Here is a 25,527-nt window from a genome sequence, read left to right as displayed (position 1 = left end):
AATTTCAATTTCAATTTCATTTTTTAATTTCACTGACTGTTCAACAGCCAGTGAAGAACAGCGGCTGGGTAATCTAAAATATGGGTTGAACCAGTTCACTTGTACTTCAGACTTTAGGATCAGGAACCTGTGTGTGTGTGTATAATACATCACCTTCTTTAGTATTTTATCCATTAGATTTATGGAAGATTCCACTAAAATATAAGAAGATCTCCACCAATTCAGTCTTAACTTACAGAAAAATTATTGCTCAGTGATAGAAACAAGTGTAACAGGACACTGTTCTTGCAGGCAGCCAATAGAATAAATGAAATAACTACACTAATTCACCTGTAGAGACAAAAGTATCTCAACCGACATTGGTGAAGTTTTTAAATACTGGAATCTCAAAATGGAGGCAGTTTTTTCTCCCAGCAATAACTACCACAATGCTGTCATTGAACGCCTCCCATAGACTAGCTTATAATCATGATGATTTCATCCTCTTTTCAGCTTTCAAAGTAGGTACTTACAGAGGAGGAAACAGAAGCTCAGAAGGGTCGAGCGACTTAACCCAAGACCTCCTTAGCAACTCTCATGGTCCTGAGGTTCTAATCTGGACCCAGCTGCCTCTATGAGGAACAGAGCCTCAAAAGCCAAAAATGAAATATATTTGATTTTTGAGTACTTGTCAACATCATCACTTGTCATACTTGAATAAATCAGGTGCTTTTGTAAGTTTGTTTTTTTTTAATCAGTTCTTTTTTCTTGTGTGTTTTTTGATGTCTGATTCACAGGTGCACTATGAATGGTGGAGGCGAATCCTAAAGTATTTTTGGATGTCTGTGGTGATTTACACAATGCTGGTGCTTATCTTTATATACACATATCAGTTTGAGAACTTCCCAGGCCTGTGGCAAAATATGACCGGATTGAAAAAAGAAAAGTAAGCAGTTTGGTGTAAAATGGGCTGTGAAAGGGACAGATGGCGTGAAGATTTCCATGCATCTTGTTCAAATATAGTTAGGGAGGTTCTAGTAAACTGTGAAGTCATCACTGTCTGTAAGTTCCTTGAGAACAGGTCCTTCTGTGGTCTCCCTGCCAAGCCCTAGGCTTGACACGTAGAGTATGTACTTAATGACTATTAACCAAAAGGTGCATTTTCAACCCCATTTGAATGAAATAACTTTTAAAAAATATTTATTTATTTATTTATTTATTTGACAGAAAGAAAGAGAGATCACAAGTAGGCAGAGAGGCAGGCAGAGAGAGAGGAAGGGAAGCAGGCTCCCTGCTGAGCAGAGAGCCCGATGCGGGGCTTGATCCCAGGACCCTGAGATCATGACCTGAGCTGAAGGCAGAGGCTCAACCCACTGTTTCCTGTGAAATACCTGCTTCATCATTCATCACTCATGCCTTCTACTTCCCAGTTGAAGTTACGCTCAGCAGTTCAGTTGATTCCTAGGCTTATGATAAAAAGCAGCAGCCTCTCCTTGCTTATGGAGCTGGCTGCGAAGATTCTAAGGAGTACTTGAGGCCATAGCAAAAGTGCTAGTGGACTAATGAGGAAATCATTATTCACGTGCACATAATAGATCTGTGCATGTGCTGTGTTCTTTTATGATTTGCTGCTGTAAACTTCTGGAAGGAGTTACCAGAATGGGGCACGGAGCTGAATGAGTATACTGAGGTGGGAAAGAGAAAAGCTTAAAAGGAAAGGTTCGCCATGTAGCTAGGCTGACCCATCTTTAACATTTATTTAACAAATATTTATCAAATACCTCCCATGTGCCAGATACTGGCTTGGCCTGGGAACCCATCAGGAAGCACGACAGACAGAGCCTAAGCACTGCAGAGTTTATTTTCTAGTGGAGGAGACCAAAAATCAAACAAACAAACAAACAAACAAAAACCAAAAAAACCCCTACTTAATATGCAAATTAATTAATTAATTAATTAATTGTGGCAAGTCTGTGCAGGCGACAAAAACAGGGCGAGGTAGTGAACAGTGAGGGTACAAACTGTAAACGGAGTGGTCAGGGCAGGCTTCCCTGAGGAGGTGCCATTTAATCTCCCCCTGAAGGGCTTAAGAAAAGTGTGAGTTGGGTGTGAGATACAGAAAAGCATCCCAGCTGCAAACAGGAAGATCCTGAGACAAGACTGAGTTTGGCACAAGGGAGGAAGCCGGGGACGTTTCAGCTGCCGGGAGCAAGGGGGACAGTGGACAGAGCCGAGGTGGAGAATGCAGCCAGACACCGGGGATGGGCAGGGCTTGTCGGCATTTTAATCTTGGTGACATTTTTAAGTCTTTAAAGAACTCCTGACAGGCTGAAAAAAAATGTGCTATCTGAGGGTGAGGGTAGAAACCATAGGGCAGGTTAGCCAGCAGCAGCACGAGTCCTATGAGAAATGATGGTGGTTTATCTAGAGCAGGTGATGCAGAGACAGATAACAGAAGGGGGCAGCTTCAAGAGATGTCTAGGAGGCTGAAGGAAATGTGGATGAATGTGCTATGAAGGCAAAGAAAGGCAGACTTTCTGATTTCAGAATGTGGCACAGGGTAGACAGTTATAAAGGAAGGACTCTAGTTGGGGGGGGGGCAGGGGTGCAGGACAGCGTGACTGAGCAAAACTGGGAAATCAAGAACACTGTTTGGAAGACACTCAATATGAAATAACTATAGGAAAAAACAAAAAACAAAAGAACTTCTGTTAGATATTTGGGCATGAGAGTCCACAGGAGAAACCAGAGCTGTAAATGCATATTTGAGTCACTGGTGCTAAGATGGTGTATAGAAAAGATAGTGTCCAAGTGGGACTTGTGAGATAACGTGGGGGGGAAATAAGCTGGAGAAGATACTCAGCACTGAAGTCTGGGGCTATGTCACATCTGGAGGTCCAATTAAAAACAAACAAACAAACAAAAAAATGGAGGAAACAGTGACAGAAGAGAAAAACCAGGCCAGTGTGGCGGCACCAAGACCAGAATTGTTTCAAGAAGGACTAGAGGCAGAATTAAACAAAGACAGAGAAGCAGTCACTGAATTTAGCAATATTGAGGTTGTTTCTGACCTCTGGGAGAGCAGGTCAGTTGGATTGATGGAGACAAAAATCAAAGTCAACGCACGGAAGTGGGGGTTGCAAGAAATGGTATAACAGGGTGGTGAAAGAGGGTGATGTGATCCACAGCAAAACCAATGTGCCTAAGAAAAGCACTCTTGGGGGCCTGGGTTAGCTCAGTTGGTTAAGCAACTGCCTTAGGCTCTGGCCATGATCCCAGAGTCTCAAGATCGAGTCCCGCATCAGACTCCCAGCTCCATGGAGAGTCTGCTTCTCCCTCTGACCTTCTCCCTTCTCATGCTCTCTCTCTCAAGTAAATAAGTAAAATCTTTTTTTAAAAAAAAAAGGAAAGAAAAGCACTCGCTTTCTGTTTTGTTTCATTTTGTTTTGTTTTACAGGCTGGAGGATCTTGGCTTAAAACAGTTTACCGTAGCAGAGCTGTTCACTCGCATCTTCATCCCCACCTCCTTTCTTTTGGTGTGCATTTTACACCTTCACTACTTCCATGATCGGTTCCTGGAGCTCACAGACCTGAAGTCCATTCCCAGTAAGGAAGACAGCGCCATCTACAGGTGAGCGCTTGCAAGAAGCACGAGCCTCTTGCTCTGGGCAAGACAGCTTTGACTCACTTCAGCGGGGAGGAGCCCCCTGCAGGAAACCAATAACTAACCTTAGAGTTTCACCCTTGAGCTCTCCGTGGGTGAGTGAAAATAAGAAATGAGAGAAAAATGTGGCGTATTTGATGGCAGTTTCTGAAACATTACGTAGTGACTCAGGACTGGTTAATACCAAGTGATCTTGATCCTCACGTGAGTAGATTTAAAATAGCTGCGTGGATGCAAATACTTTAAGAGTTGGTGGTGGATATTTTGTGTCTGGGCTGTGATGTGTTTTTAGAACATTTAGGAAATCTGGCTGATTCAGAGGATGAGTTTTCTGAGAGCATACCAAAAACGATGGGCAGAATTTTCCTTTCAGCTTTGGAAATGAACTTCGCCTAAAAGGATAAAATCTGCAGTCTACCAGAAATCAGCATGACGTGCAAGGAAATAAAGTGAAGACAGTGTTTGCTTTTATCAGCTCTCTGTTGTCTTCTCATCTGTAAATATATAAATCGCTTACAAGCAACAGATGAGGTATCTCTCTCCCCGCCCGTGTGTGTTGCAACCACAATGGTTTTATCACAAATCTCACAGTCGGGTCTCTCACAGGGAAATTGCAAGCATTCTTCTGATGAACGTTCATGGTGATTTCTCTCTTTGCTTCAGTTTTAGCTGATGACTCAGTTCCTGGAAAAACCCTTGTTGAGCAACTGAGGGAGCAAAGGGCTGTACCCAGGGAGTGTAGATGCCAGCCGACAATCCCCTTAGTCCCCTTGACTTAGCTCTGAACTTTTCAAGGGAAACAATGAGTACAGCAAAAGAAGATGAAGTCTTATTTCATCTCGCACAGTTTATGAACCACTGGACGTTCGGTTTTCTGCTATACTAGGAACTAGAGTCATAGATGACTCCAAAACCCGTCTTTGGTTGTGAAAACCATTTTATAATCTCTATCTGTGTATGGATAGCCAGCAGATTTCTTTTCCATATTCGTATTGTGTTTTTTGGACGTAAGCTGAGTAAGCTTCAGATGCCTTTCAGTCTGTGAATGGCTCCCAACCAGTAGAATCCAGAGTCAACAAGCAACTGTTATTTCTTGTTCTGTCTTGGCTGTATCAATAAGCAAACTCAGCGATTACCTGTCTCCTCCCAATGCCCCGCCATGGTGAGGGCCCTGATGGGGTCAGTGACTGCTCTCAGTGATAATCAAACATTAGGAAAAATAAGGTAGTTATTGGAAGTCTGGGAGCCCCCTAGGAGAGATGGTTTCTAGGCAAACTTGTTAGCAGGAGTTAGCAGGAGAAGTCACCCTAAGATTAAAAGCTTACAAACGCAGCCCTGGCACAGGAAAGTAACATTTATCAGTAATTGTGAAAGTATTTTTTATGACGTTTTTGACATTGCTTGCGAACGCTAGGGATAAAATTTGATATTTAACTCTGAGAGGTAACATGCTTTATCTCATTATAAACCCTCACTATTTGTTCAAAAAGTCTTATTCAATAATTAAGAAAAACCTGTTGGGCAGCAAAGGATATTTGCATGTTTGGCGATAGCTAATGATGCCTTTAATTTTTTTTTTTCTTCTAAATGCCTTTCTTGCCTTGGATCTCTATTTTCTTCTTATTCAGAATTCCTCCAGGATGTAGGCGCTTTTTTCCTGCCCTTGTTTTTATTATCATGTCTTTGAATCTAATGTCACACAATCAGATAGAGATACGGGTTACAGTTTTTCAGGAAAATTGAGATTCTCAGGACCACAGTTTTGCAGAAGACCATGCAGCTCAACAAGGATTGTACAAGCCCAAAGGAATCACAATTTTTGAGACCTAGGGTATGTGAAAATGGAATTTGATCCTCAGAGCTCCCTGGAAGCATGTAGAACATTATTTAATTATGTAGGTTCTGGAAAGGACTACAGTCTCACGTGGAGGTAATTTCTCCCTGTTTCCATGGCTGCTCCACGCACAGCCCTCACCCTCCATACCATGACAAGAAAAGAAAGATCTAAATTATTTGTAGCCATTTGCGGTCATCGCTTGCCTTCCTCGTGGCCATGGTTTAACCCCAAGCATGCCTTAAGCAGTTACTTTTCCAAGAAAACGTAGAGTGATGAGAGGCTATAAAAGACCAGCTACCTAAAGAGGTTAGGAACATGGTTTTTCATTTTCAGTCTTCAAAAAAACAGTTTTCTAGGCCTTAAAGGGTTCAAATCTCAGGTCAAACTCAAGTTCCATGTTTTGGAATTTCCTGCAACAGTGTAATATAAAGGTCCCCAATTTTTAACTCTGAACGTAGGATACACATCCCATCTTTTTGACTAACTTGTTCCCATTCTAGTGTTTTCCTTACTAACAGTATTTTTTGTCCCTGGAGCCGTAATAAATGACCACATTGAGATCAAAATGATGAAAAGAAAGAATATTTACAGAGTTGGGATTGACTGGCATGCTTTGCCTTCTCTGCTCCCACCTCCTTAGTAAATGTTTTCCAAAACTTGGCCCACAAATTGGGAATAATTAATTCATTGTATTCCTTAACATTGATTCCAGTACCGTGGTTTCTGTAAATATCCAGCTGCTGTTTTCCCATTTTGTCCACCATTTGTGTGTGCTGTGTTTTTGTGCACACATAGGTTGTGTAGGCAAATGTCACTTGCGTCTGAGGAAGACTTTACTGTGTTTAACCTTAGAGAAGTGATGAAGTTGACACTATGGAAAATGTTTGGATGTACATGATAATAGAAAAAAAAACTATTATTATTTCTAAGCAGGTGTTCTCAGGAATATTATTTTACTTATCTTGATAAGATATATACTATTAGAACATAACTACAGTCTATGGTAACATATATATATGATAATGTATGAAATATTCATCATGTCATTAAGTAGCCATCCCTGCAATTGATCCGTGTTTTGTTTTAGAACATGTTCCAGTGCACAGAGAAACAAAATGACTTTTTTTTTAACTTCAGTCTTAGAAAACTTAAAGAATACTATGTGGCCTATGGTTACTTAGGAAGATTTCTTTCTTTTTTTTTAATTTGGGGGAAGGAGCAAGAATTCATCTTTTAGGTTGTCTCCTATTTGATAACTGTGCTCTGAAAATTTAAACATTACCAATCTTTAGTCAAGTGTGTTGAGGGGAGGGACGAGACGAATGGAGCGACTTGTTACCTTCAAGCATTTTTTTCCTGAATATATCTAACTTCTCCTTTCTCCTGAGTCTTGCTGCCCTGACTCCTCTTCGTGCACGGGAGTATCGATGAGCACCTGACGCCTTAAAGCTTGCGAGACAGTCTGCGTCTTTCCTCTCTAACGGTCTCCTCTTTCTCTCTCCCACCTGTCGCCCCATCCCTACGCCACCTTGGGCTTTCATCTCTCACCTCGTAGCCATGCCAAAGTCAATGGGCGCGTTTATCTAATAATAAATAGGTGGGTATGTCAATGTTTTCTCTCTTGTTTGTTTTTTTTTTTTTTCTAATGGTCTTGTGGTGTGTTAAACACTTTGCTGTTTTGTAAATGAAAAATGATGTCATCAGATAGGGGACAGTGGTCTTCAGGTATGCTCATGGATGTAGTCTGCCAACCAGACCATTTGGTATCTATCCCGAATGGTGCTGCAAGTGGACTTGGAGGTTGCCAAGGGTCTTCAGCTGGTGCTCAGCCTTTGGGCTTGGTTCAAACAGATGCCCCATTAATTTCATTCTTTGGTCAATTAGTCCAACGATGGCCTGAGAGCTCATCGTCGCTCTCTTGGACACGTGACTGAGAGCTCAGCTCAAGAACCGCCTCCGCCACAAACCTGCCCACAAATGCCAACTTTCCCTGCTACGAAGAATCTGCCCTTCCTCTGAATTTCCACAGCACTTCATCACTGCTGCCTTCTGACACTGTCTGCTTGCCTGTCTTATCTCCCTTGCCAGAGGCATCAGCTCCTCGGCCGGAGTCCCTGTATTAATAATTCACCCTGTGTCCATGTATCACTTTACCTCAGGGCCTCACCCATCTGTTGACCCTCGGTAGATGTTTCCTGAATAAAGTGATAATAGTCACAATAATGTATGGTTAAAAGAAAATTAAGACATCGATTTCTACAAATATACCTTGACTTAAAAGATCAGCGTATTGAAGAAAGATCTTTTAGGTCACCAGATTTCATAAAAGATGCAAAGATGGACCCTGGGTCAAGGCCCTGCCTTAGAGCCTTATCCCTCAGCTGGGGAGATAAAACATGCAAATGACCACACATAATAAAGAGTAAGATTTGATAGTGTTGTCTGCAGAGTTATTCTCAACTTCCCTAAGAGTACAGAGAAAAGGTCTTTGGAGATCTAATTTCCTAAAGCTACCCTGACCTTATTAAATAGGTGAATTAAAAGAGCCACTCCTATAACTTTATCTTATTTGTAGTAAAGCCAGTGATGTAGGTCATAAAAACACGTATTTTACAAGAAAGCCAATGAACAAATTAAATATTTGAAAGATCTGTTGGTTTTCTATTCCATTCGCTTTTCTCCTATGTAAAATTCCAAGGCTGACAACCACATAGCAAACCTTGGGAGCCAAAACTTCTAGAAAGAAGGGTGAAACATTAATGCATCACTGTGCAGATCGCTGAAGAAAGAGGGATGAAGACTGGCTGGTTCCTTGGGGAGCCATTCTTGTTGACATCCTGAGAGAGAGGAGTCAACCTCGGGTTTTTAGCTGATAGACACTAGCTGGGGATCTTGAGCAACTATTGAAACGTCATCTCTTCAAACATAAGGAGCTTCTCTTTCAATCTCTCTCCACCTTCTCCCCTCCTTCCCCCCCTCACTCCCCTCTACTCTTATACCTCCCCATCCATCCTTCTCCCTCTCTTCCCTTGTCCATCCATCTCTGTCTCTCTCTATCTCTCTCTCTATCTCTTCCCATAAAGGATTTACCATCTGCTATATGAGGAGATGGCTGGGACCTACCTTAGAAGGCAGAAGTTGGTTTGATGTGCTCCAACAGTAGGGGCTGATACAAGTTATGGTTCCAGATGTCTAGGACTTCCCTCTTGAGAAAAAGCCTATCTTTATTAACCCAAGTCACAAGGCCAGGGAATATGCTCAGGAATTCTTAGAATGATCAAAATCTACCTAAAATAATTAAAAACTCAAAATATTCCACTGTTAGGACTGTCTTCTTTGCAGTGGAATCTTTCCTTTTCATATTAAGACAGGCCATAGTTACTCCCCAGGGAGGATGTTACCGGATAAACTCTTCTCTCACTGCTCTTCTGAAAGGCTGTTTGTAAAGCATGTCCAATTTTGAACAGGACCTAGTCTTGATGAAAATAGTAAGTCAATCCTTTTATTAAGGAAGCTTTCTCCCATAATTTCTTCTTTGTATGTTCAGTGTTATTTCATAAGGAGAATAATGTGTTTGTAAATGTGAGGTCTGGATGAAAGAGAAGACATGCCTACTTTCAGCTTCTGGGTTGATTAAAATTTAGACATGACTTAACAAGGTATGAGGTGGGGATGGTGAGGACAGTGGATGACTGGTTAAAATTTTGTTGATACAAATCCTTGTGGGGAAGTTCCAACTGAATTCTTAAACAGAATGAATTAGAATGTTTTAAAAGAAGTAACGGTCATTTCTGTCTTAAATGCAGAAACTAGAGCCATCATACCCAAACCTGTCAAGTATATTTTTTTCAGAGGGAATTACTACCACACACATTTAAGATATGATATTAAACTTACTAATCAAGTGCTCATCTGTGAGCACTTCTAAAAGTGTGTATGCATTCTAGAAAATAATCTTAAGCAGTATAAAGATTATTTAAATACCAATTATAAACACCAGAAATTTGCAATACACCTCTTTCCTCTAATAGTCTAATGAATAGGGTGGATGCACTTTACATTGCCAAATATTCCAAATTAGAGTAGTCATAAAAATGAATAGAATTTAGACTGAGTTTTTGTAATGGTAGACTTCCCATTTTCTTTCACAGAAACTACCTTAATATGTGGTTTCAGATATTGACTCAAAGTCAGTTCCTAATACAGAATTAAGCCTCTTCAACTATCCATGTAACATAATTTGTTTCTTCTGTTTCAAATAAAAATGCCCAACCAGTGCCTAGAAGCCATTGGCCAAATATTCAGTGAGTCACATTGTACACCAAGTCCAGTGCTACACTTTTCAAGGGAGCCCAGGAGCGTTAAGACTGGCTTTCTGCCCTCAAAGGAAGAGTCCCCAGAACCATCATTAGAATAAAATTATGTAGATACAAATGGAGAGATGCATGCATTGAGGACAGTTTAAAGAAAGCTGTGGGTGCAGAAGGAAAGAGTGAATGACGACACAGGAAGAAGAACATCACCTGCTTCGTTAGAATGCAACAGGAGAAACAGTCAGTCAGTGACAAGATTACAGCTCCAAGCCTGGAGCATCATAAAAGCAAGGCAAGGAAGTTATAGGTGTGGATAAAAACGATGCAAAAGAATAGAAAATGAACTCCACAGTGGGGGTGGGGGGGGTGGGAAGGCATGCAAAAAGTGGGATTTAAGGAAGTGGGGGAGGGAGTTCTCGGAGAATCCAGTTTAAATCTCCGTCAAATGCTGATTATATAACTTGCACATGAGGATCGGCACCCCGTTACCAGTATTGTAGGTATTGTAAGTTTCGGGGAGCATGGTTACTCATTTACGTTTTGGAAAACAAGGATCCCATTTGAAAGTTGACTGGGGGCAGGGGAGAGGGGGAGTATCTACATTGAGGTACTTAGGCTTTCCAAGAGATTCAGTCCAGCTGTTCACTATGGCAAACTGGGGACTGGTTCTGCCCATGAACTCCACATTGGGCCGACAGCCCCACCTGTGCAGCAGCCCAGCCTCAGCAAAGGTAGGTAGAGGGCAGTCAGCAGAGAGCACAGAAGGTTGAGAGTAGGGGGGACAGACTTCCAAGGAAGAAACGTTGGCGCTTTTTCTTCTGAATGGCCATTGTAATATACAAGTTCAGTTAACAATGTGCTGATGACAGAGTTAGAGTCCAAGATGAGCCCTTGTCCAGTGTGGTGAGGTTCCTTGCATAGGTATATTTCTAACTCTGCCTTCTCATGATGCAAATGAACAAAAGCGGTACGTGAAGATCTATCATGAGCAGATGGTTATTTTAAAAATATTTTCTGTGTACTAAGCACTGTGTTAAGAACTTAACAGAAATCACCTTACTTTTCCCAGCATTCTGTGAGGTAGTAGCTATTACTCCATTTCGCGGATCAATGGACTGAGACTTGGGAGACAGGGTAGGGAGTTTTTCTAAATCATCTAGCTAATAGTTGTCTAGTTGAGGCTTGATTCTGAGTCTTTCTGATTCCAATGAGCGTGCTTTAACATTATTTTGTATTACCTTCAAAAAACTGCTATTAAAAAAAAGGAAGAAAAATGAAAGGCTTTACGTAGGTGTCCTTTTTAAAATTGTAAACCCCAATCAGGCATTAAAAATATTTTCATCTGTACACATTTTATGAACACAGATTATCTCATGCAATTTCTCAGTTAACAGACTCCTACAGTCAAGTAAATGACAGCCCAATACAGGTTTCCCTTCTTTCTCTGTCATCCGTTACGAGCTCCTGATGTTAGACTGCTCCAGGAGGCATCCAGGAATTACATGCCCTGTTTCCTCCTAAGGATCGTGTTAGACAGAAATACACAGATAATTGGTTCAGATGCAGATACTATGTTCTTTTCTCTCCCCAGCATTATCTAGTCCTCGATCTCTTGTGGACTGTTATGAGTTTCTGAAGTCAATCTTCTAGACATACTTCCACTAGGTTTACTCCAGTGTTTTTCTTTGATTCCTTCATTCCCTAATCTCCCCTCAATATGTCCCACCTATGGCAAGACAATCTGGGGGCCTCTTTGCTTGAGGGCTATTTGTTACATACCCAGAGTGACAGCTGCAGAAACAGCCTCATCTCTGTAAGTTTCATTCCACTGATTAACTCTAATCCCTGGCAAGTTTTTTTCTTGTCAGTGCAAAGTCATGGCAGTATTGATGTAGAGGGGAAAAGTGCACTCCAAGATGGTCATCCCTCCACCAAATGTCATAATGAGAAGTATCTTTTCACTTATAAAATGCACCTGCTACCAGTGCTGCAGAGAACATATAAATATTGACAATTGTGTGACAACTGACTGCTTCTACATTTAACACCATTTCATATGCCAAGTCCCAGCAAAACAAGAACAGCGCATATGACCCCTGAATTTGATGCGCAGTGCTGGTGTGAAAATGTGGTATTGAAGTTTCAGGAGTTGGGGGGACTTCCCCAAGGACAGGAGAGTGGATTGACTAGCTTTGGAAAATAAGAAGGGGGTACGTCATCATAACTCCCTCCACCAATGTGGGAACATCCTCAGGACATTTTGTCTTTCTTCAATTCACAAAATGTTTCTGCACCCTATAATTTACCTGCTTGGCACCCTGTTAAGAGGAATTACTTTTGAATGATAAAGGTTCGGAAAGTCTAAAGACAATGCTGAGTCATTGCAATAGGTTCCCAGCATCACAGGTGTGTTTCAAATATAAAATCAGTGAGTTGTAAGGAAGTGTAGATTTTTATCTAGTCAAACTTACTGATTTTATAGAAAAAAAGATGAATTTCAGAAAGATTAAATAATATACTTGGAGCCCACAATTATACAGATAGGATAACATTATTAATTGTCCTTCCTGTTATAACTAGGCTGAAATATATTATTACAAATGAAATTTATTATTACAAATGGAGAAGATTATCAGTATTTCCAATAGATGATTCCATGATATTTCCTTACTGCCCACAGATGTTTCTTCAAATTGGCTATGAGTAAAAAAAGATACTTTTTAACAATGTAGGAGGAAGATGATACTTGTTACTGTCTAACACGAAATAAGCTGGAATGCCCCTGGTGCTGTCCAGGCTCGGTGAAACTGTGTCCCCATGCCTCACCCGGGCTGTCACACCCTGTGTCCCAAAGATGGCTAGTCCCTCAGTCAACCTTGGTGCCCACGGGCCGGCACGTGATACTGACTTCTTACTCCCGAAAGCATTTTGCTTCCACTGCCTATGATTTAGATGACGGCAGAGTGGGATAAGTCTGTGCAAAAGGTTGATTGTGATTACATGTTATTTAAGAATATATATATATTTTTAAAAACCTATTTGGAGTGTGAATGACTGGATTCTTGCGGGATGGTTGGCTGCATTCCTTAAAAAGCATGATGTGATTTGCCTCTGTTGTCTCTCCGTTCTCCACCTTTATGACCTGCAATCCTGCCCACTCTCAACTCAGTGGCCAAGCCTAGGGTTCATAGCCAAAGCACGCTACTGACGCCATCTTGGAATGCTCTTGGCGTTAGGACCACTGCATCCGCATACAGGAATGCGATAGTGGATGATATGTAGCATGATGTGTGATCTCTGACATTCCTTATAATTCTTCTGTTCTCATCTCCTCTTTTTCCTTTCTATTTCAATTACTTTGAGCAGCATCAAGAAAAAATTACCAATCCACCAAAATGAGTAAGTCCCCCGTGAAGCCATGAAATGCTTGCTCTACACGATTGTCATTTCATGCTTCTACATCCTAAACTCTGACCATTTTCTCCTCTGGGAAAAATGTCAAGTTTAGGTGTCGATAGCTCTCAATAGTGACTAATCACTAGAACCTGAATTGGAAAAGCTAACAAGACCTAACTGAGTTTACAGTTTGTTTTTAGAAAGAGCTTAAAAAAAAAAAAAAAAGTGACAAGATGCTAACAACCCCACATTGCAAGGCCTGTGTACCTGCACTGATTTTTATTTTACTTATCCTCCTTTTACTTGCCCCCTCAACTCCAATCTCTCCTGGCGCTCTTTCCTCCCCTGACTCAGCTGCTCTCTGCCAACAGACTGGCCCACCCTGAAGGAAGCCTTCCGGACCTCGCCATGATGAATCTGACTGCCATCCTGGAGAAGCCGGACATCCGGAAGCTGGCCGAGCCTGGGGACGACAAATCAGAGGGATGCCCTTATAAGGCTGAGAAGGCTGAGCTTGGGAAAGACAGCGAGGAGGAGGAGGAAGAAGAGGAGGAAGAGGAAGAGGAGGATGAGGAGGAAGAGACTTCAGGTAACCTGCCCACTACCAGTAGCTGCTTAGAAAATCCTGCCTGACAGACTCAGTGAATGAAACAGACACATTCCCAATGGATAGAGATTTGATCCAGTCCATGAAGTAAAAGTTGGGGTGCGGTCTTTTAGTTGCTATAGCTACAACATTGTGGTTCCAATTGCTCCCATCATTTCCTTGTGAATCTGAGGTAGGAGAAGAGAGCAGATGACTGACTTTCGTCTCCTGATCTGCCAGAGGTGTCCCCACCAGGCCCAGGGTGGGTGTAGCTCCTACCTGTGTCTTCAGTTGGGGATGTTTCCTACCAGCAGCAGAGGCAGGCAGCTGTGTAGAATTTCAGAAGGTTCTAGACAGGGCCTTTTCAAACGCATTCTCAAAGAAACCAGTCTGGAACTTCCCCAGGGAACTGGTAATTAAGAACATACTTGTAATTCGGTCCAATTGTTTCAGGACCTGGGAACTGGAGGAACAAAGGAGCGATGGGATAATTATCGTATCAAGCCAACTCGTAGAGGATTTTTTGTTGTCTTGTCAGCTTAGGTTTTCCCCCTCTTTATTCTTTGGGCTCTTTTTTCTGTTGTTCTTCATAGATTTGAGGTAATGTTTAATGGGGCTTGACGAGAACCAGATGTATGTGGTGACCAGGACGCATTATCTAACAGAGCAGAGAAGGCAGAACGCTTAGTCTGTTCCAGGGTTCTGTGCTTTAAAGGATTAGAAAATGAAAAGGCACAAGGATGAAGATCCCTCCCAAAGGCAAATTCCCCCAAACCTGGTCCCTTTTACCCCCTCATCTCAGAAGATCCTTAGAGGGACCCAGAATGGCCCTTTCCATGTCTAAGTAATGGTTATTCCTCAGGATGAAGGAGAACCAAGCTCGATGGGACCCAGGACTTAGGACTAAGATTTGCTCAACTACTTCATGATGGTTTTGAGCTTTACTAAGAGGATCTCCCCAGAAATTGTGGACTGCCCTTTGTTCTGGCACTCCCTCATACACTTGCCATCTACAACTCTAAATTATGGTCGGTTATGACTGACATCTTTGTATCAACTATTATCTGTGTCACTTTGTAAATATGCATTTTTCACAATAACTGGGACCTTACTGAAACTTTCAGAACTGAAGACAATAACTGCTACAACCACCCCAGCCATGTGAAGAAGAAGCTCCTTAAAGAGAGGCTCAGGTCTTACCTGTCTGGGCTGGTGAACTTTTTGTCTACACATGTGGTAACATGATGGTCCACAAAATAGTTCTATGGTGACTTTCAGTCACATGGACCAGGAAAGCCCTTATAGACAGAAGCATGACCCCAGTCTGCAAAGTATTACTACTTAGCACAAGGTGGAAAGAAGGGAATGACTAATGTGATCAAAAATTTTGATTAGGGTGAGTCTGACCACATTTCGGGAATTGGGACTGGGTCATTCAGACACTCAGTGTTCATTCTCAGTTGCAAAGAGACAGAGATTCTTGGCCCTCATTCTTCTGGGGTGACCGGTGAGCTTGATCCACTCCCTCTTTAAGCCCCTGGAACTTACAGAAGCAAGAAAGATGTCATTTCAAGGGAACTCAGCTACCTAATGTTCCCAAGAAATTAGGGAATTATAGCTCAGCTTTAAGAGGTCAAAAAATACTTCTTCACCCTGATTAAACAAATTTAAGGAAAGCAACCTTGTCCCTCAGAGTCTCAGTGCATGTCTAAATCATCATGCCATGGGAGCTTTAGACCACGTTTCCTCCAGATTTTGGTATTCGTTAAATACATCCTCTACTATTACTTTGCACCTTCTCCTTCCCATCTGAATGTTACAAGATCTTCTTTAAATAATACTGCAAACAAACCAACCCACAATGTTTTATGCTCTTGGGTGAATTTACTATTTTGCAGATTTAAGGAACAAATGGCATCTGGTGATTGACCGTCTCACTGTGCTCTTCTTAAAATTCCTGGAATATTTCCACAAGCTGCAGGTGTTCGTGTGGTGGATTTTGGAGTTGCATATCATCAAAATCGTTTCATCATACATTATCTGGGTTTCTGTGAAAGAGGCAAGTGGACATTTGTTATTGTCTTCAGGCCAAACAAAACCACAGCGGATCATCATTTACCTTTCGCAACTCTATGATTTTATTTTAAATGAAATCCCCATTACATTAGAGCACCAACACTTAGAGACAGCACGTACGCTTTGACATGCAGAAAACCAAAGGACGGTTGTCCTGAGACATGGGAAAGATAGCAGGGCTGAAAGAAGCTTCTGGCTTAGTTCCTGATTGGCTTGGTCATATCAGAAAGGTGACTTATTTTCAGAGTCTTTAGTTGAATTGTGTGAGAGCAGGCTGCCCTTCTGTACTACCCATGCATAAAATCTCTCTGAGGAAAGCAGTAATATTCCAGTTTATGTTACCAAGGAGTAAACTCAGCCCTCAAATTTAATAAAATCTGTGCCAGAGTTCACCTTGTTTATTATTGGATGTTTTGAGACAAGACACCACGTTTCAACCTTATATTGTGGTTCTGTTTTCTCCTCTGGAAGGAGGAGAGCCACCATTCAGCCCATAGTTCTTTGACCTTGACTGTGAAGATATTAACTCTCAATTTATTCAGCAGATAATTGAAACATGTTTCTCATTTCCCTGAACTAGTTTTGAGTGACAATTTGAGGAGTCTTTGCCTTCTAAAAATTCAGTAGGGAACCCACTGCCTCTAATTTTTAAAAAAGTTAAATAATAACATCATATAACCGTACCACCATACACCTAAAAGGTCCACAAGTAGGTAACAAAGGATGAACCTTAATTCGAGCTCCCTAGTCTAAACTAGAACATTCTCGACTTCATGCAAACCATCTGGAATGCCTCCATGATCACTGCCAGGTGTGGAAAAAAATAGAAACTATTCTACCTGTGAGATTTATAGCAGAGAGGGACATGCTCTCCATTGTTAACAGTATACACACTAATTAGAACTAAAATCAAGCCTACTATGTGTATTCCTTGAAGACAAAGATGTGTAAGCATTTTAACTGTAGCCATTAATTGACCAATTCAGAAAGAATTTGAGGATAAAGTATTAAAGAGCAATGAAGAAGGGCAAGAGAAGGCATTTGGCTGCAAAAAGCAAAGGCCATTTCAGAGTTAACCAAATCTGATGCAGAGATGTCTTTGGATGGCATGAGAAGTTGTTGCAAAGAAGACAGTTTTATGACAGGAATCAGCATTAAATGAAGAGAATTAGTGTGAGTAGAGCACAGAAAATCCACTATCTGAAATCCATCCTTTGGAGTTCAGAAAGAGAAAGGAAGAGTTCAATGATAACCCTTTCTTACAAATCCTAAATAAAAGGCAGACTTATATTTGTTAAAATCATCTTAATGAGTCCCAAGAATGTCTTGTTCATAGACTGTCGAGTAGATAAAGCATCATGACCTGTTCATCCTGTTACACCATTAGGAAAAAGGCCTTTGATGGCATACAACCATTTCCCTCTCCAGATTCATTCATTGTGTAGACTTCCAGAATTTTCCTCCCTAATTCCATCTCTTTCACCTATAACTTTAAGACACATAAGGCACTCATGCCTTAGAGAAATACTGCTTCCATTGCTGCTAACCTCTGCCAGAATCCCCTTGTGAGAAAGCTAAGCCCAAAGTGCGTCACCCTCATTTCACATCTTGTTATCCCGCCCACAGGAGGGCTCCCTGGCCCCAAAGGGTGAGTTCCTGCCTGATCCTTGGACATCATGAACTCTCTCCTGTGCACTGACTTTGGTCTCTGGGCTTCCCTTCATGGCCTATTCTTACTAATGTCACTGCAGTATCAAGCAATCAGAACATGTGGGGTGTCCTCATAAAAATTACTTCATTTCAAACCTCTACGTTCCCTTTAAAATGTATTTGACAGAGAAAGTTTTCTCCATGTCCCTGAACGCAAAACTTTCTGATCATTTCCAGCCCATAGAAAGTCCTATAGTTACCTCAGAGAGCAAACAGAATCTTACTTCATTAGTTAGACTGGTCTGGTCACAGAAAAGAACCAAACTCTGATTTTTTTTTTTCTCAAGAAGATGGAAGTTTTTCTATTTTGTTAAGTTTTTATTAAATTCCAGTTAGCTAACACACAGTGCGATATTAGTTTCAGGTGTACAATACCGTGATTCAGCGCTTCCATACATCACCCGTGCGCTCATCACAAGCGCCTTCCTTACATCCCACACCTACTGCACCCATCCCCACGTGTTCTCTATAGTTAAGAGTTGGTTTCTTGCTTTGTCTCTTTCTCTCTTTCTTTTTCTTCCCTTTGGTTGTTTTGTTGCTTAAATTCCACAGATGAGTGAAATCACATGGTATTTGTCTTTCTCTGATTGACTCACTTTGCTTAGTATACTAATATGTTCTATCTCCAACCACATTGTTGCCAGTGGCAAGATTTTATTGTCTTATGGCTGAGTAATACTCCAATACCACATCTTCCTTATCCATTCATTAGTCACTGGGGACTTGGTTTGTTTCTATAATTAGGCCATTGTAAATAACGTTGCAACAAACATCAGGGTGCACATATCCCTCTGAATTCGTGTTTTTGTATTCTTTGGGTGAATACCTCACAGTACAATTGCCAGATCCTAGGGTAGAGGACCTATTTGGGGGGGGGGACGGTTTACATAGCAAAGGTTTACTTGTTTTGTTTTGTTTTTTAATCTTTCTTTCTTTCTTCTTTCTTTATTTTTATTTCTTTATTTTCAGCATGAATCCGTGCCCTCTCTAATACCCACCATCTTGCTCCCCCAACCTCCCACCCCCCGCTGCTTCAAACCCCTCAGATTGTTTTTCAGAGTCCATAGTTTCTCATGGTTCACCTCCTCTTCTAACTTCCCCTAACTCCCTTCTCCTCTCTAACTCCTCTTGTCCTCCATGCTATTTATTATGCTCCACAAATAAGTGAAACCATATGATAATTGACTCTTTCTGCTTGACTTATTTCACTCAGCATAATCTCTTCCAGTCCCATCCATGTTGCTACAAAAGTTGGGTATTCATCCTTTCTGATGGAGACATAATACTCCATAGTGTATATGGTCCACATCTTCTTTATTCATTCATCCATTGAAGGGCATCTTGGTTCTTTCCACAGTTTGGTGACTGTGGCCATTGCTGCTATGAACACTGGGGTACAGATGGCCCTTCTTTTCACTATACTGTATCTTTGGGGTAAATACCCAGGAGTGCAATGGCAGGGTCATAGGGAAGCTCTATTTTTAATTTCTTGAGGAATCTCTACACTGTTCTCCAAAGTGGCTGCACCAACTTGCATTCCCACCAACAGCCTAAGAGGGTTCCCCTTTCTCCACATCCCCTTCAACACATGTTGTTCCTGTCTTGCTAATTAGATAACCTATTTTTAACTTTGTGAGGAATCTCCACACTGTTTTCCACAGTGGCTACAGCCATTTACATTTCCACCAACAGTGCAAGAGCACTCCCCTTTCTCTCACCAACACAACACCAACACAACACTCTATCTCTTACCATGTGGTGATGTGGAGATATATCTTACCTCTTCTAGCAGCTTCTTTCTTTCTCACACACACCTCCTTCACTGCCTCCCTCCCTGTCCCTCCTTCCAGTGAAATAAGGGCTATTACAAGGTCTCCCATGCTGGACCACAGCCTTAGGTGGGAATGGCGGTGTGCTGTCTTAGGATGGCTTCACACTGACCCGGAGCTGATTAAATCTCCCCTTTCTCTCGTAGGCCTCCTCTAGCCCCTGGTTTCCCAGCATCTGCTCCTCCTGACCCTTTCTGTCGGAGTCCCATCCCCCACGCACGAATGTCCCCGGAGCAGGACTTAGGATGGCTCTGGTGCTCTCTCTTCCCCCTTCAGGTCTAAGAGATGCACTCACACAGTCTGTGCTCTGTTAGAGTATGTGTCTCACAATGAGGCAATTACTGTCCTGGTCACCTAGTCCGTGACAGCTGGGCTTTCTGGGCGAAGTTGGACAACGGTGTCCAGACTCCCTAATACACAAATTAGCATCTCTGTCTGGTGCTTCTTGAAGCTCCTTGCTTGGGGTTTGGGGAGAGAATATAGCATCCCTTCCTCCCTCCCCCATCGTCTGGTGGGGAGGGTGATGGGCAAGCACTGACAGAAGCACCTCTTATGAAGAAATTTCCTCACACTCCCTCCTGTCACCTTCGCCATCTTGACCCATCTGTACCCTCCCAGAGAGCTTGGAAAGACCTCTAAACGGTTTCCCGTCAACTATTTTGATTTGAAATTTCTACCTGGCTGGCCTAGCACCTCATTTCGGAATGTTTTGGTTCCATCGGTTCTAACTTGGCGCCTCATAAGGTTTTATTTGAACTCTTTCTCTATTTATGGGTACAGTTGGGGAAGAAGGCCAAACACTGATTCCTGGAAGGAGCCATGTGCCAAACCCAGGCTATGATATGTCTGAATCTTATTGGCTGAAAACAAACACAAGTGTCCAGGGTTTCACATCGGATGGGGACAGGAAGGAAGCTAGGCCACATAATTCCAGGGGCAGTGTTCACCTGTGACCAGCAGCCCCAACACTGTGGACCTATGAATTTCTGCTTTGAAGGCTTGGCTCATTCTCAACCAGAGAAGCCTGTCACTGATGCTTCTGTCACAATGATGTTTCCATTCATAGTTTATTAATTTTGATTGGTACAAAAGATACCCTTTCTCAAAAATTGCTATCAGTAAATGGCAAAATGAGAACAAAGTCAACAAACCCAGTGAAATCCTCATCCTTATCTAAGGCCATCAGCAGGCTGCTTGTTTTCACAAACTTTCAGAGTCATTTCTCAGGTCATTGTGGGGTCAAACATTAAACCTTTACAAGGTTCTCTTCATGGGCGTCTGAGGAAGAAGAGCCCATGAGAAGGAATTTAGTATAGAGGCCTTCATTTTACATCAGTATCTCTTATCAGAGGGACACCACTTTGGAAGGACCTAGATTTTAAATATATATATATATATATATATATATATATATATATATACACACACACACATATATATAGTGGATACACATGCATATATGTGTATATATGTTTATTTATAATATATATGGTAATTTATTTGTTTAAATAAATTTATTATATATTTATTTATAATATGTTTATTTATAATATATAGTAATTTTATTTATTTATAATATTTTTTGTTACATATAGCAATTTTTACTTATATTTATTTCTATTTTTATAATACATATTTATTTATATATAGTAATTTATGTTATATATGTTATATATAATTATGGTATATGTAAAAATATATATATATGAAAAATACTATCCTCTTTTTTATATGCAACTATGTTTCTAATTTCTAGAAAGCTCTGAGAGACTGGGTTACTCTTTGAGGAAGGGATCGCACCTTATTCTAGCATCCTGAGCAGCTCCTATGGGACCCAGTCAACTGTGTCAGCTCAGTAAAGTTTTACTGGCTGAAGGAAAGGAATAAAACATCTTTGCAAGCTTGAGATTTACTCTACATGCCAGTTGACATTTTGTTATTATCTTCAGTCTCACTAATCATTCATTTAGCCTTAATCACGCACTTAAACTTAAATTACAATAAAGTGAATGCGTATACTGTGCTAGATGTTAACACAAAGGCATGGAAGCCGTATTTCTTGCCTTGGCTCACAGTCTGATGGTCATGGCTGGTACACGAAACCAAAGTCACATTAGCGACATTCCCAGGAGGGTTGTGGGTGCAAGACAGGGGCATGTCATGCAGGGAAGTACTGTGGAGGCGGTCTCTGAGGCTGCGGGTGCTCTGAGGGAGGAGGCCCGCTGGGCCAACACACAGCGGGGACCACAGTTCTCAGGGGCTCCTCTCTCAAGGTGGTGGTCTCAAACCTTACAAGTTTATATTGAGAAAGTGACAATTTATGGAAAAGTGTTTGGTGAGGAAAGCATATGGCATAAAATTACTTCCCCAAATTTCTTGATAATAAGAATCACCTGGACACATGTGAGCTGCATGGATGACCAACTAGTTCCCTAGAAATTCTGATTCATCAGATATTGGCTGGGGCCCAGATATTTGCCTTTTGTAAGTTTTTTAAGTACATTCCACGAGACTCCCACCATCAGGGAAAGGATAAGACCACCATCAACCATGTTTATGTTGGACGAAGTATGGTGTTTCTCCAAATCTGTGTTTTCCCACCTCACGGACGCTATTTAGACCTCCTTTTAGTTGATTCTCTATGACATTGGAGGTTGACAATCATTTCCTTGTCCTTGAAGAGCTTCTGTGGTCTTCTTAAACAGCACACTTCCCTGGCCCCTCCCTTCTGCCTCATTCATGGGCTCTTTTTTTTCCTACCAATCCTCTCTTCTCCAGGTTCTAACTGCAGCCCCTTCTCTGATTCTAGACACTCTGTGGGTGGTCTCCTGAACGCCTGTGATTCACTATCTATATGCAAGAATTGTACATCTATGTCTTCATCCCATCCGGTCTTTGAACTCCAGGCTCGCATCTCCAAGTGACAGCTGGACATGACCTCATCCTTGAATTCCCCAAATCACCTTCAATATCTCTAAAACTGAACCACCTCCCTCCACATCATTTCTCTTTTAGATCGCTCTACCAGATGCCCACCCCTGCAGCAATCTCTTCTCCTACCTGTATGGATTCCATCAGCCAACCAGAACAGTCTTTCCACTGCGTAGATATGGTCACATTAATCCTCGACTCAAAAACTTTCAACAACTCTCCCGTCCTCACAGGCATGAGCTATAGGACCCTCACAATCCAGCCCTGGACTCCTTCGCCACTTTCTTTCCTAGATGCCCTAGCCTAGGTGGATTCCAAAGCAGCCCTCTGAAGGGACCCTGATTACATTGCTCTCATGGTGAGCCACTTACTACTCCAAGGATGTCCATCCCATATTCTCCCTTACCAAAAGGTCTCACACCTGCAATTCCCTTGTCTGGATATCTACTATTTGTCCCTCCAGCCTTAGTTTGGATCAAAAGCCCATTGGGCATTTTTCCCTAACCCTGGACCAGCTGATCAGCCTCATGTTTCCATACAGCTGGTCTCAGCCCAGGCAGACACTCTGCCTCTACCAGATTGTCACGAGCTGTCTACACAGTTCTCCCCGGCACTACCCATGTGTTTTTTGAGGCCAGGAATCCACACAGGATATGCTACCTTGGATCTAGTTAGGACTTCTTAAAACATATCTTTCTCTAACACTCAAAGGTTAAAAGAGTTCTATGTGACTTCATTGTGCTATTTTTGTGCCCAGTGCCTTCAATACATACTAAAAGGAATAACGAGACAATTTCATAGTAGCTTTAATAGGCTTACAGAATTCATTGAAGACGAAAGAAATGTTTTTTAATATCCCAGTTAACATGACTCTGGCCAATGACTAAGGAAGAGTCATGCTTTGTTCAAATGTAACATTTATTGTGTTTGTGAGTGTGGTAGAATTCACAGGGCGGTATTTCTTTCCTCCTTAATTAATTCTGAAATACAGTTCTTATTACCCTAATACCTCAGGGCTTCATTCCCAGAGAGGTTCCTTTCCTGGACAGCGATGAGTAGTTAAGTAGAAAAGTAGTGTTTACTAAATTACAGAATTAAATACTATCCTGGAGACTCTTCCTTTCTTGTTGTGTAGTTCTGCCGCCAATCAGGTGACCATACTTTTCATAGCCCACAGTGCATAGCCCTGGCAACATGTGGAATTTTATCAACTGACTGCATGCTATTAATGTTAATTAATTCATACTGATAATATGAAATGCTCTTATGACATTATCTTAACAATATCCAATTTTATATGAATCATTATTTGAATCCCCTGAGTGTTTTCCGTGGATGAGTAAGATGGCTCTGCTTCTATATTGTTCCATGAACTGTTGGCTGTGGAGAACCCCTGGAAATGATTGGACACTCCCCGATTGATAAACACACACAGAGTCTAAAGCCAAGTTGTGGTCACAGACTTCCCTCTTTACACCTGCTCCCCACCCCCACCAAGATCCTGTGCCAGTTGGGTTACTATCATTGTCTCAGGGCTCTGGTTCCCAAGCCAGAAACCTGGAAGGTGTTCCTTGTACCCGCTCATGTACGCCAGCCACAACCACCATCCAACCAACCAGTCAACAGCTCCATCTAGTTTTACTTCTCATCTCAAATCCGTGACTCCTCTCCATTTCTGCTCCATGGCCCTGGGCCCTGGTCAGGTTCTCCTAGCAGCAGCCATGACTGGGTCTCCCAACCTCTCCCTGAACCCCCATGGATGCATCTCCATTTTTTAGTTCTACTTATTTCAACAAAATGAAAATCCTTCCTTAAGATTTTCGCTGAGAATTATTAACTCTCTATTTTCCACACAGAGGGTTCCAAGGCCACAGCATGGTTTCAAAAAGGTTCATAAAGTGTGGCTCCCAGCTGAATCTTCAGCCTCATTTACTGCTGCCATTCATCCACATAACTCCAGAATTTCCCATTGTTTGTGGTCACCTGTCCCTTCTGTGCTCCCTCATGCTTTCCTGCCTGTTACCTGTATGTCCTTTACCTGGAACACACTTCTCACCTTCTTGGCCTGGCTAGCTTTCTGCATCTTTCAAGGCCCAGCTCAGGTAGTATCCCTTCCAGAAAATGTTCTGGAAGTTCCATATGAGGCCAGGGAGCCCTTCTGGGTCTTCTCACAGGAGCCTGTTCCATCTATCACTGACCCACTGCTACGTTATACTTACATTACTTGGTTATGTACCTTTCCACCGTATAAGACCACACACACACATTCACACACATACATACACACACACACACACGTAGGGCAATTCCTCGTACATGCCAGGAACTCAATCAGACTGCCGAACTGAATAAATCGAGTTGCCACATTTCATGGCTGTTGTACTGTGTTATGTATTTTTTAATCCCCATTTCTGATTTTTATGTTTTCAGGTGTCTCTGTTCAACTATGTATTTTTGATTTCTTGGGCTTTTGCTCTGCCATACGCCAAGCTGCGTCGTCTCGCTTCGAGTGTCTGCACTGTCTGGACGTGTGTGATCATCGTTTGCAAAATGTTGTACCAGCTGCAAACCATTAAGCCCGAGAACTTTTCTGTCAACTGTTCCTTGGTGAGCCTTGAAGATAGAGGACTTTTCTTGACTGGTCTTTAGGGAAGTGACACAGATATTGGGGAACCCTCACCCACAAGCACATTCTGACCAGCCCCTCAGTCACCTCTTGCCATGTTGGATATGTCCTGGCCCTAGTCCTCTTCCCCTCTGAAGTGGAACTTTCCCTTCCGGTCCTACCGTGTCCGTTTGCACAAAGGTTGAGGAGAAAAATCTGAGCTCTTCCAATCTGAGCAACTTTTTTTTTTTTTTTAAACTCTTCATTATCTTCTTTTCAGCCAAATGAAAACCAGACGAATATACCCATCCACCAGCTGAACAAGTCTCAGCTCTACAGTGCTCCTATTGACCCAACAGAATGGGTGGGCCTGAGGAAGTCTTCCCCTCTGCTTGTCTACCTGAGGGTAAGACCTCCTTTGTACTTCACCTGAGCCTCTGCACAGTTAACACCTGACCTCCTTTGCCTTGAGAACTCTGATATCACAACTGATCATAACCTTGCATTTTTACGTGACATTTGGAGTCAGAAACAAATGACTAGACATTACCATCAGTGCCCCATTGTGAAAAGAAATTGATTGAGGAGTTTGGGATTAATT

At 41.9% G+C, this 25,527-nt stretch overlaps 1 protein-coding gene across 5 annotated transcripts in view; it reads left to right on the top strand.

Moving 5' to 3' along the window:
• PIEZO2 (piezo type mechanosensitive ion channel component 2) overlaps window positions 1-25,527 on the top strand; it is a 450,629-nt gene that overhangs the window by 341,496 nt on the left and 83,606 nt on the right. For all 5 annotated transcript variants that reach the window (XR_009345787.1, XM_059139043.1, XM_059139042.1 and 2 more), the window contains 6 exons: window positions 777-925; window positions 3,437-3,610; window positions 13,561-13,778; window positions 15,674-15,834; window positions 24,752-24,928; window positions 25,207-25,332. Coding sequence is in view for 4 of the 5 variants with exons in the window: in XM_059139043.1 (XP_058995026.1) it covers window positions 777-925; window positions 3,437-3,610; window positions 13,561-13,778; window positions 15,674-15,834; window positions 24,752-24,928; window positions 25,207-25,332 (1,005 nt within the window). In the remaining variant the exon portion in view is untranslated. The remainder of the gene's footprint in view (window positions 1-776; window positions 926-3,436; window positions 3,611-13,560; window positions 13,779-15,673; window positions 15,835-24,751; window positions 24,929-25,206; window positions 25,333-25,527) is intronic.

The sequence above is a fragment of the Mustela lutreola genome, chromosome 11, assembly GCF_030435805.1.
Source record: "Mustela lutreola isolate mMusLut2 chromosome 11, mMusLut2.pri, whole genome shotgun sequence".
Taxonomy (NCBI): Eukaryota; Metazoa; Chordata; class Mammalia; order Carnivora; family Mustelidae; genus Mustela; species Mustela lutreola.
This window is presented reverse-complemented; position numbering and strand designations above follow the sequence as displayed.